Genomic DNA, 13061 nt, shown 5'->3' with positions numbered 1-13061 from the left:
TTCCTTTTTAAAAAAAAAAAATATCGCTTCTCCTCCCTACTCTGGATGAATTCTTCTTTCTGTGTGCCTGCCTGGTGCAGACTGTTGGCTAGCAGTCTGCCTGCTGTATCTCCTCCCCTCATTAAACTTCACATCAAGCTTTACCAGACCACCATTCACCCTATTGAGCTATAAACCCTTTAGCGCAATAAACTTTCTCCACATATTTTGCAAAAGCATTTTTTTCCGCTATCCCTCTGCCTCCATGAGCGCCTCTTTATTTTTCGGAGGACAGCCTACTTTGCCTTTAAATTAGTTACCTCCATCCACTATGAAGCGACATTTAAGAGTTGCTTTTAGAGCATACAGCTTGTGCAGTAATCCTTACCTCACCATTGTTTTAACAAGAGGTAGTCCATAACATACTGGCTTGTAGTTTTCAAAATAATGGGGTGCTTCGACAAGGTATAAGTAATTCAGCCAACTGTACAAGGTTTATAGAGAGCTTAGTCTATGGCCCTGGTCCACTTCTTTGATAATGGCAGAAGACTTCCATCTATGTGGAAGCTTTCATGTGCTATGATGTGGTTAATGAATTTCAACAGGAATGGACGTCTCACATCCATTAATCCCATGTCCGCCAGGCACTTTTGTGGGCTATTTGCAGTGAACATTATATACAATAATCATGCTTTTGTTTTTTTACCCTCCAAAACGTTTTATTGAGGTTTCACCTTTACAGAGAAAAAACAGCCCCACACCTTTACACCCCAAGTAACACAAGAGCTTTGCAGTGGACCATTGGTTAGAAGTGGCAGAGGTAGCATCACAGAGATCAGTACAAATCATGTTGTCTAGTGCAGTATAAATGAGACTCATTGTTCAAGAAAAGGCTGAGGAGTTGCCCCGTAAACACTCAAACGTAGAGACTTCTGAGATCTTGGAAATAATCATGTTTTAATGTTGCATACTAGTGTCCACAGCATTGTGCAGTTGCTTTTGCTATTTCCCGTGGCTCACCTCCTCAGACATCCGAGGTTTTAAGGATGAAAGCTTCCATCCTAACCTCCCACTGTAGATCTCCACACAGAACTGTACCACAGAATTCATATCTCACTGCCCTCATTCTTGTACTCTAATTATCTTCTTACCTTGACCCCACAGGAAGGCCATGTCACCCAGTCTGTGAAATCTCCAACCAAAGGTCTAAATCTTGCTTGTGTCACTCTGCCATGATGGAGTCGAACATTTTTCAGGTGCCTAATCAAGACTCATCTACCAGCCATCTACCCTTTATCTGGTCATTTACTTTCCCTTTGGAAGGTTCTTCCAGCAGCTTGCTTGCCCACTGGTTAACATGCACAATTAAAGAAAGGACACCCCCATCTGTACTTGATCTCACACTACCTCAAGAACTTGCTCACGGGTTGAAAATATAAGTTTCTGATACATTATCGGAAAAAGATCCTGGAAAATGTTTCAATTGAGTGCCACTGCAGCTAACTACTACTTATCCTAAGATTCCCCATTATACACCTTTTATGTGCGAAAGGGGCCACAAGCGATTTTGTCTGGCAGTGGTTTGCTTTTCACGGTCAGAAGAACTATTCTGTGTATACAGCTGATGCAAATGGCTTATTTCGGTGATCTCTTCAGGATGATGTCATGCAGACTTTGAACAGAGATTTTTAGTTTGCTTTTTTCCCCTATCGAGATCCCAGTGTTTCTGAGGTTATTCCTACTAGACATTCACAAAATCCTCTTGGTCTCTCTGTAGTGCTATGTGTTGGTCTTTCAGAAAGTGGACTCGGGCCATCACCTGACTCTTGATAACAATTTCATCTTCAATTTGTAGAGAATCCAGGCAATCATATAGCATGTCTCCTGCCCTCTTAAAACCGTGTGTGCCCATCTTCCCCTTTGTCTTGGCTCCTCATTGTTGCTCCTATGTGTGTTCCCTTCCTTTATCAATGCTTGGCTGCCCCTCAGACTTTCAATCTATGTTTCTGTTACATGGAGAGGTCTCCCTTGCACCTTTGATGAGCACCCCCCCCCCCCTTGTTTCTTAGAAGCAACAACTAACTTGATACAAGGTTATGATTCTTTCAATCCTTTACTATCTCGCAAACCATATTGTGAAGATCAGTAGCACGTTGTGGCTGAAGCCAAATTGGGTCCTGCTTATCCCATTTATCCACACAGAGAAGGAATACTCTTCTATTCTCAGGAGCTCCTGCAGGTAAGTCCAGCTGTAACTATCTCTGCCTCTCCCAACCTAGACTCAATTAACTATTAACGACTTGGTGGTTGAAACACCACACTCTCCAGCTGCTCCTCTAATATGGCTACGTAAGGAGTTCCCCCACTCCATTGTTAACAGCTGCCATGGAACCCCCTTACTGATGGGATCCATCTATCAGTTTCCAGACCTCTCAAAGAATCCCCTGGGGCTCCTAAAGTTGGAAGACCATGCACCTAGCTATTGTGTTGCACGTGATCAAGTCCAACACCTTGTCTTAAGTGCTTCATGCCCTTTTTCTCTCATTCAAGCTGCAGGTTAAGTGGCCTATGCACTGCATCATCCACAATTGAGTTTATTCTTGCTCTCTATCATCTACATGGAGAATAGCTTTGAGTACCCAGACAACCAGTGCCTCATCCTAAATCAGCTGCAGCCTGTCAATGTACAAGAGACTAGGTTCATTATTATACTGCCTCTTACATCCTGCTCAAACTCTTCGCAAAGTCACTGCAGACTGCAAGCTCCTATTTCTCCTCTCTGGAAGCCCCTCCACTCCAGTATGGCTTTATTTCCCTTACAAGTCAGTTAACTATTCTACTGGCCCAGAGCAGCCCCTCTGCCATCGGCAATCTGCCTTCACCTTTCTCTCTCTTGCAGCTGCAAGGCCAAATCTCTTTACTAGCGATGACTGGGCTACAACTCTGTCTGGCCTAAAGCTCCACACACTATGTAATTCCCATCCGTTCTTTCTTCTCTGGCCGGAGAAACTGCTCTTCGGCTGAGAAGCCCCCTTTTAGGTCTACCAATAAACCCATTAGTTGTCGCGTTTTCAACACCTTATCTCTGAACCCTACCTTGCTTATCATAAGTGTTAACCTTCTCACAGCACAGGTCCCATCATCTGCCATTTTGTGTTATTCTTCTTTTGTATTTACTGCTACGATGACACCCACAGCATCATTCACCTGGATTATGAGAGCTCTTTCCCCGAAGTTGAAAAATGAAAGATCAGTGTCCAGGAGGTTGAGCAATTCATAATAATGTAACAAAAAATGCACTGAAGTCCTCATTCTGGACAGCAATTGAAACCTTTTGTCTCTACTCTGTCTTGCCACTGTATGAAACCCTGATATTTTTCTCGAGCAACATATCAATTTTCCCGACACTGTACCAAAAGGCTGACAACTTCTTGCTTCCATGTCCCAAAGATCTTGAAAAGAAAACCTGATTCTCATGCAACCCAACTGTTTTAGAAGGTTTCCAGGTAGCAGTATCTTCTGGTCTGTACTATGGCAATTAATTATTCATCCATTTGGGCAAATAATTGGCTGATACACTTCAACTCACTGAAAATGTTGCTGTAGGACTGACTATATGCCTTCTGTAAACAACTCCCATCTCAACATCCGAGACTAGTAAACTGGCTCTCCATCAGAAAGCTAACTATGTTCTTAAGTCATTACATCCATGATTCGGCTGTCCTTGAGGCAGGCTTCTCTTGCATACATTTTTGTTTTGTCCGGAACACTGCAAACCTTTAAATCAAATTCTTCTTGTACTCTATGTACTCCACCTGAAGTCCATGACAAGGGATAATATTTCCTGTCTGCCAAACTTTGCTTGGAACATATCTTATTGTCTTTCAAGAACAAAATCAAACGATTCTTAAAGTGATAATCACTAGGTACTTTAAAGTATAATTTACTCAGATTTTAGTCGAACTAGAGTGGGGATGCCCATCCGGATTACTACAGGGCAGTATACGTCTACCTCTATTAAGTGCCACATTACCGGTGTTGCACAAATGATTGCTGCAGATTTTTCCTCTTTCATCTCTTATCTAAAGCAGCGCTTTTCGACCATTCATGTATTTGACTTTGATAGTGTGACCCTAACTACATTACAACACGATGGAAGATTTGTAGTTGATCGGGGTAAGAAAGAAGGGGTACAGGGCCACAAGTTGCAGTGGGGATAGAGGAAGGATACTTGATTTAGGCCTACAGGTAATGTCAGCAGCAGCGGCAGAACAATCTTCTTACACTCCAATGACAAACCCAACACTTGATCTAGAAATGCTCTGTGGATGGGATATTCTCAGACACGTTAACTGAAGTGGTGTGAATACAACACATTACACATTTATTACCAATAAAACTGTTTAGAGACCGATTCTCTGAAAAGCTACAGCTGATGGAAAAGCAGCGGGTGAAACCTAACCCCTGTCTGAAGCAAAGATTAAGGGAGTATCAGAACGGAAGTGAAAACACTAAGGCCTAATATACTTTCCACCAGACTTAAAAGAGAAACAATGGTCCACGGAGCGTTCTTATGGGCCTCCAGGAGAAGAGACCTATCCTATTCAGCCACACTAAGTACACCTTCAGCCTTAAACACTGACTGAATGAGTACAGCAGTTTACGCCTTCCCTCCCAGTGCCATAAATGCTGCCTTTGTATGCCAAAGTCTCTGATTTCATGCAACGCGTGCAGCGCAAGACATAAAACAAACAGGATCAAGTCAGCTCTTCAGTCAAACCCTGACAAAAATATATATGTTACTGTGCTTTTAAACAGAATGGGAGAGGTCAGGAATATTGGGATGGAAAAGTCTCACACAAGGTGATGGATGTGCACTCCTGTCCTGAGTGCCCGAAATACAATGTCTGGATCCTGAATGCTGATTTTTGTCGTCATCGGCTAACACGAATCATGCGTGTGCGCCAGGACATAGGATTGTCTCATGCACTACAGTCTTTTTGAACCTGAAGGTTCGCCCAAATCTCAACCCTCAAGGTAGTGAAAAGGTTACTGCCATTCCCAGGAGCTTAGCAGCACGAGAGCGGTGGTGGCAGCATACCATGTAGTGATCAGCAGGAGTCAATGGAGTGAGGCCTACAGGATCACTCAAAGTTATGCTGCTGTGTGCCTATATCAGCTTGGAGTGTAGTGCTGAGAGTGAGTGGGTGGTACACATGTGCTTGGTTTATGTATGCATATAAATGGTACAATACGGGGATAACGTAGTGCTGTACAGTGCGTGTATATTATGTGCATGTGCTAGATAAATGTGTGCCGGTGACTGGTACAATACATGGAAGACTCTGGGTTCCATTTTGGGAGACCCAGGACTGACCTGCGAAACATGAGAATAGGAGGTAGAGGAATCTCCCAGACAGATTTCTGTTTTGCTGCATTCCTGTAAGCTGGGTGAGACATACTGGCAGAAGGGAGAAAGGGGCTTTTCAGTACACTTCAAAGGATGCTCTTCGATTCAGAAAGAGGTCTCTCTGGGAAGGGGCCTAGTTACAGTTAAGGAAGGAGATGGGGCTGACAAAAGAATTATAAAGAGTAGGGCTGGAGCCGTGGGGTAACCTTTTGATACACACATCATTGTGGCGGACATCCAGGAGTGAACCTCTAGTTACGCCACTTGCCTGTATTGTGGGGCTTTCAGATTTGTATAGTCTCCTGCTAAGACAGACTGCGCTCTTGAGGAAAGGTAAGCAGCAGAGAGGGTACTTCGAAATGAAGCAGACCCCCAACATAAACTTCAAAGACTCAGCCTCCAATTCAAATTTGGTTCTGGAAATGGAATGCAAGAAGGGAAGCTCAAGACCCCCAAAACTGTCAAATTAAAAGCATCCAGTCAGGTTGTGTGAGGAGCAAAAGCTCTGCAAGACTTCGGCCTGTGACCAGGACTAGGGGCCAAGGTCCGCTGTCTCCCAACTGGGTGATGGGACATCACCCAGGAAATCCAAGACCACCTGCCTTGGCACCTGGAGCACCAGCGCCTGCCTGCTTGCCAAGACCAGTGTGTCCTGTGAGGGACAAAAGCGTGTTAGAGGGAGCGAGGACTTATGGGGAATCCAGATGATTGGATCCACTATGCAAAATGTGAGGAGAACGGCTGAGCATAGACCAGGTTATTGCTCGTGTGCAGGGAAAAGTCAGCAACCCCATTGTGCTAAAGAAAGCCGCTTTGAAATGAGCTGTAACTTTTGCTAAGTGATCAGGTCATTACCTGTGTATAGGTATTTAGTCCGTGACCCCATATGCCAGGTGGGGCCACCGTGTAGTTTGCTGCAGTGCCATTCAGGCCTTAGCCCATGTCAAGAGGAAGAACTGTGACCCCATGTATGCCACGGAAGGCCATCAAGACAAGGCAAGAAGCCTGGTCTGGTTCCAACTGTCGACTGAGGAAGGAAGTCGCTGTGGCGACTCCTGCAGGCCCAAACAGTGACTGACGACCAGGAGCGTTGCACCCTGCACACCGCCTGCCTACCTTGTAGGGAGGATTAAAAAAAACGTACCATCATTGGATGAGCACCGAGAACCCCCTGGCTGCTGCAGGAACGTGTGTGAAACACTCAAAGACACAGGACCACATCCCCTACTGGGCTGCGTGTGAAATATTTTCTGGAGGCAGCCACTGCAGCTTTAACACTCACGTAGTGGGTGGGCACAGAGACTACAGTCGCTCAGATCATGTTGGGTGGGCAAGTCTGATGTATGGGCTAGGTGGTACAGGCGGGGACTTGCCTGGCAGATAGCTCTGGAACACTTGACTTTAATGCAGTCAGTCAGAGTGGGAATACTGAGACTTGGACCACCTGAATGTCACCTATAGTAAATGAGGAATAACCACTACTGAGAGGGGAGTGGGACTCAGGGGGCCTGCTTAGGACCACTAGAGCGCTGACCTCAGGGGAATGTGTGCATTGTTTGTGAATGTCGTTATTCACTTTGTGTTAATTTACAAATACTCATTTTTCATAAAAGCAGGCAATTGATTGGACAATCATTTATTGCTTCTGCTGAGCGTATTTTGAGTTGTGAGCCTGTGTTCATTCCCTTGTGTCTACTCCCCCAACCTCCTGAGAACCCTAGAACTGCTTGACCCAAGCTGCCATAGAGTCAACTGCTGGAGGAGTACTTGGCCCAGAAGGTCAGGATCCATAGTAGATTGAGCCCCGGGACATAAGGAGTAAAATACCTCAGCCACACAGTTGGGCTCAGTAGCTCCTGCTTACTCTTTGGCCCTCTGAACGGGAATCTGACAAGGAGTAACAATGCACAGGGGCTGGGAAGTGGAGGGGGGGGGTGTGAGGGAGAGCACATGGAGGAGAGAGCAGAAAAACACACAATCCCATAAGAGGTCAAAGAAAAAGAAAAAAAGTAGCTTTGTGATGTGGGTCACGGAAGTATACAAGTCATCTTATCAAAATGATGGTAAGGAAGCTATGCTCCTGGGGAGTGTTAAACACAAGAAACGGAAGGAAATCAATTGAACAAGAAAACACACTAATGAGATGGAAAAGAAAGCCATCCAATGTCGTCTAAACAGTCAACACACTTTGTTGTGTAAGTGACTGTAAATCCACCACACACAGTCGCCAAATTTCGCCTTTGTATGGAACCTGGATGGCAGAAAATTGTCTCAGATTTTACTCAGGCAATACAGAGTTATTACTCTTCGGAAAGAATACTGAATTTTGGTTCCCCGGCATGGTGGCCACCAGATATGGGCCATGTTCCATCCCCAGTGGAAAAGGTTCAGAATCTGGGCGTTTTCTTTGACAAAAAACTCTTGAGAATCAGATCAAACAGAATCCTCGGTTTTCTTTCTTCTAAAGACTTTAAGAAGAATCCTACCTTATATTCCCCTAAACTACAAAAATTGATCATGGCTACATTATTTTGTACAAACTAGACTTTTATATATTGGTATACAACAAAAAAAGGTTTTCCAAACTCCAGACGCTACAAAATGCTGAAGCCCGCCTCGTTTCCAACCTCCCCAAATTTCAGTCAGCATGCACAGCATTGAACAAATTGCACTGGCTGCCTATGAAAAAAAAGGATTGTATTTAAGGCCTTGTGCACTACTTTTAAGGAACTTCACAATATTGGACCAATGGCTCTTAACAGTATTTCCGCTGGTCCACACCTTCTAGACCATTACACTCTTCAGGCGCAAAGAATGTTCAAGTGCCCAAATTCAGACGAGCTCGATGGGGTGGCAAAAGCTTTGTCACATCTACAGCTAGACTGTGGAACTCCCTTCCTTTGGAATAAAAAAATTCCCAGGCCCTTTCACACTTTTGGAAAGCTCTGAAAACATGGCTCTTAACACCTAAGAGGCCTATCAGTACCTAGCCTGCCTCATTGATCTTCCTTATGAAGTGCCAAGGCACCTCCGGGTACATGAGCGCTACACAAAACTCCATAACATAACAAGCAATGGACTGGACCAAAAGTCTACTACAAGTATTAGAACTGTCCACAGTAGGTATTCAACAACAGACAGTTTAAGAATGTCTGTAGGCGAAGCCTAAAAATACTTTTAGTAAGGTGGAAATGAGGACCAATGCTGAAAGACTGCTAGTTTAGAAACATGTCACCGAATGACACTGGTTGCAGTGTTGATGCTTCTCTTAGAAATCTTTTAAGACACCTAAATAAGATGAGCTTTTGATCCTTTTATCACTAATAGTGTGCAAATCATGCACATTTCTATATTTGTTGAAAGGCATTGTTATGAAATGAAATACCCTCTAGTGTGTATGTACTGTTTTACAGGTTTTTGAAGTAAAAAAAACTAATAAAAGAAGCAAAACTTGACAGTCACCATCCGTATGGTAACAGAATATCATGGCAAACATTATGGTTTATGAAGCATATGCAGTGTACCTCATAAATCTATCAAAAATCAGTTGGAAGCAGGTCCTTTAACATTTGTCTTCTTTTAGACTGCCTCCTACAGGTTGGTTAGCAACTGAGACTTGCCATTGTTAACATGAGAATGACAATTAAATGCTAAGTTCTGCTGCATAGGTGGCACACCCATCTAAAATAACCAGGTCCTATTTATTTAAATATAATTCAGTATGCAAGTTCTTCAAAGGTTCAACTAAAATCAAACAAACCAACGCAGGCTGCTATTCTTACACTCTTACAGTCTGCTTTAAAGAAAATTATAAGTTATTACATTTTTATCAAAAGGAGTTAGATATATGGTCGAAAATACCTGCATCCCGCATGTAATGAATTTCATCAAAAATAACCCAAGCCACTTCACGCATGACCTCCGATCCTCTGTATAACATGCTCCTTAAGATCTAGTATAAAAAACAGAATTAAATTTTATATTACCAAGAAATGTTAGCAAACCACTTGAGTCAGTCACTAGGTCAGGGAAATGTCACCTAAAAGGCACAAGAGAACTAATTTTAACTCTATCGCCCACCCAGAACACTTATTAAATGTTAATGGCCACACAATTCCAATTCCTCCAGTAATGAAAATTACAAGAAACATTAACCTAAGCATGTGTTATACTGTGGGCAAGAAAATGTGCAAGAAGGATTGCAGCTGAAGAGTGGCATAACTTTAAGCACAACCAGATTTCACATACATGCTAAGAAGCCACGGTTTATTGTTACAGTGGATTTAGGGTGTAAGATTAAGTGACACATCCTCACAGCTATTCCATAATGGAAAGGCCTATTGCAAATGGCCTCTCAATACAAGATTCTTTTCCATCCTTCCACAACGAAAATCACCTCAAAATTATAATTTTACAGCACAATCCAAAGTAGATGACGACAATATTTAGATTACAGGTGCAGAACAAAAAGAAAGTCAGTATAAATAAAATCTTCAAATCAGGTATGGAGACCAGTTAAAATTACCTCCGTAGTCATCACAAGACATGATGCAGTAGGATTAATAGTGACATCTCCAGTCATCAAACCCACATCTTGGAATTCTTCATACATTTCACGATACTTCTGGTTACTAAGAGCTTTAATTGGACTGGTAAATATTACTCGTTGCTTTTCCCTCAGAGCTAGGGCAATGGCATATCTAAAAAGAAAACAAATTAACATGACCTCAGATTATTCAAGATAATAATACATATAACCCTGCTTATTTCTTTAGTGACTAAACAGAAATGCACCAGATAACCAGAGGCGAAGAAATCATGAGATTTCAATGTTTACTACTCAGCAGTTTGACTCAAATACCTGCTCCTACATAATAACTAGGTTTATAAAAACATATGTCAACAGCTGAAATGGATTACATTTTACTACGTATGTTGTACACAGTGGAACTGCTGACAACTGCAAATGGTAGAGCCTATTCTCCTGCGAACAACTGTATCCAGTGATGAAAAGGGACAGCCAATACATATATTAGGAGTGGCAGTCTAAGATGGGGGTCCCCTTACTCTTCTGTAGAAGTGAATATAGGTGTTAAGAGTCCTGGGCAATCCTGAGTGGCATGGCAAGATGTGCTGTCACAGAGATGACCTGAGTTCCCCTCAAAGTAAGCAAGGCTCAAGCTATTTATGAACCATCATGTCCATCTCAAAATGGCTGCCCCCTAACGAAAGATAGTTCACCATTAAGCTCCATGACCCTATGCTCAATATCCTTATCCAGTCTCAGCATGACTATGGCAGGTCCATACATCTTGCAGCTCTGCTGAAGCTTCAGAGCAGTCTTCAGCTATAGCTGAAAAAAACAGCTTGCTTGATTGTTAAACTTTCCTGGTCATGAGTGAATCAATATGGCACTTCAGATCATATACTAGCTGCTGATTAGCAGTAGGATCTGTTTTCAGACCAATCATAATCTAGCACACAGCAATCCCAACAATTGCTAACAACTAAATTAAGCGGCACACATCAGAACAATCTTTAAGCTCTAGCCATTAAGACCTTATTTATTTACCCAATATAGAAAGGATACCTACAGTGATATGGCTTGCTCAATCACTGCTGTTAGGTGCTGTACTTTTCCCTCCTTCATCTGCAATGAGTCCAGGCTGTCTAGATTCAGGAAATATAATAAAACTTGGTTGTCTGACTAATACTATTGCTTGTTGTGGATGTATTGTTTGAGATGTTTTGATTTGCTTTAATATTCTTCTATTTTTATCTCACTGACAAATAGAAGTCTCTAGCTGCTGGTCAATTCTCGTTTACCAAAAGCCAAAGCTCCTCATGTATGTATATATGTCTGTATATGTGTGTATATGTGTATATATATCGAGTCCCCATCCTCAAGAGTTCGGTGTTTTATGGAACATTTTGGTTTTTTCTCAAAGCGCTTGGGAAGCGCCGAACCGCCACACTCCGCAGTGATGTGCCAGACCAGGACCTGCTGGGCCATGACTTCATGGCTACACTCATGCTCACTGTAGCGGTGGGTGTCAAGGCCCGCTGTGGTGAACTGCGGTTGGATAAAGGAGTAAGATTTCTGTTCCTCACACTAAAAGATCCATGATTCAGTGGTGTGCTGCAGGCACCGCCCACTTGGGAAGTACTGACACAGGTGTTGCTGTAGCTTGGAAGCTTAAGATATTGTGTTTTGAGTACCCGCCCCTGGACACGTGAAGGAGTGCCTCGGCCAATCGCAGAGGGACACTCTGAATTTAAAAGGTGAACAGTGAATGACTTTATGTTTGAAGGCATCTGAGGAAGGCGATTACACTGAAATGCATTATGCCGATCATTGCACTGCTATTAAAGGAGCAACTTCTACTTACCTGCGTGGGCTCAAGTCTTTTTCTTGAAGGGGAAGGACCTTGGTTTTGATATAGATATATATATATATATATATATATATATATATATATATATCTATATATATATATATATCACACCAAGCGCTCACCTTTGAAGTTAAGCAAGCGGGACACAGCTCCGGGCACAAACAAAGAATTTATTGCAGAGAATTCACAGAATTCACAGCGCAGACCTTGCATTGCATGTCCCATTCAGGCAGACGCGTTTCTGGCCTCATTGGCCGTCATCAGTGCCGATCTCACAAGTTGAAAGGAATGTCTTGGGTTTGACTCGGAGACCACTCCCTCTAAAGCAGTCTCTCGACTCCTCCTCCTTAATGCAGGTGTGTTGCTTCTGCTTGTGATTGTTAGGTGAACTGCATGGTGGTTATCGTGGTCCATCGTTGGATGATTATATATATATATATATATATATATATATATATATATATATATATATATGATATAGATATATAGATATCATCCAACAAACAAGTTCGCTTTCAGTTCGCTTTCAACTCAAGCCGCTTGGTAATGGCGGGCCGTGACGGGTTAGCGAAAGCCCAAACTATTCCAATCTTACGTTGCAAGTACTCCGATCATCCTGGAAAAACAACGCTTCACGGCACCCAATGCTTTTAAGGCAGACCTTAAACCCACAATTGAAACTTTTCCACGGATGACTTTTCGGAAAGCCAAGTCACTGAAAGACACGTTGTGTCAAAGTATAGTAAAACAACCAACTATTAATGATCCGATTCAAGGGTTTTTTACGTGCCACAAATGCAAAGCGTGCAAATACAGCAACAACTGTAAGGTGGTGACATTATCTGAAAATACCAAACACTTCCGGATTACTAAACATGTCTCTTGTAATACCGACCATGCAGTTTATGCACTCAGGTGTCCGTGCAATAAATACTACATTGGTAGCACGATTCATCCCGCCAAAAAGAGGGTACTTGAACATCTGCGAGCCATAACCAAAAACGACAGACAATACCCGATGGCCAAACACTTTAAGGCTGAAAATCGCCAAAACACTAGTCTGCTCTCCTTCTGTGTTTTAGACACAGTCCCCTTGAGGGAAAGGGGGGGGAATAGAGTCCTCGAGCTGAGACGACTAGAATCGAGAATGATAATTCAGTTTCAGACAATTAAACCTTGGGGTCACAATATTGATGAGGAATTATCCGTTCATTTGGGCTAAGCGCAATCAGTAACACCTTATGGTTCATGGATACATCCTGCCCAGCGCTTACTCT

The 13061-nt window shown here is 42.8% G+C and overlaps 1 protein-coding gene across 1 annotated transcript in view; it reads right to left on the bottom strand.

Moving 5' to 3' along the window:
* Positions 1–13061, bottom strand: part of MTREX (Mtr4 exosome RNA helicase) — a 780177-nt gene that overhangs the window by 656833 nt on the left and 110283 nt on the right. The window contains exons 6-7 of the mRNA XM_085631304.1: positions 9915–10089; positions 9251–9341 (exon numbers count right to left, since the gene is read on the bottom strand). Of these exons, the coding sequence (XP_085487430.1) occupies positions 9251–9341; positions 9915–10089 (266 nt within the window). The remainder of the gene's footprint in view (positions 1–9250; positions 9342–9914; positions 10090–13061) is intronic.

This window comes from Triturus cristatus, chromosome 2_1 (genome assembly GCF_964204655.1).
Source record: "Triturus cristatus chromosome 2_1, aTriCri1.1, whole genome shotgun sequence".
Taxonomy (NCBI): Eukaryota; Metazoa; Chordata; class Amphibia; order Caudata; family Salamandridae; genus Triturus; species Triturus cristatus.
The sequence above is the reverse complement of the archived record's forward strand: the minus strand, read 5'-3'. Positions and strand labels throughout refer to the sequence as shown.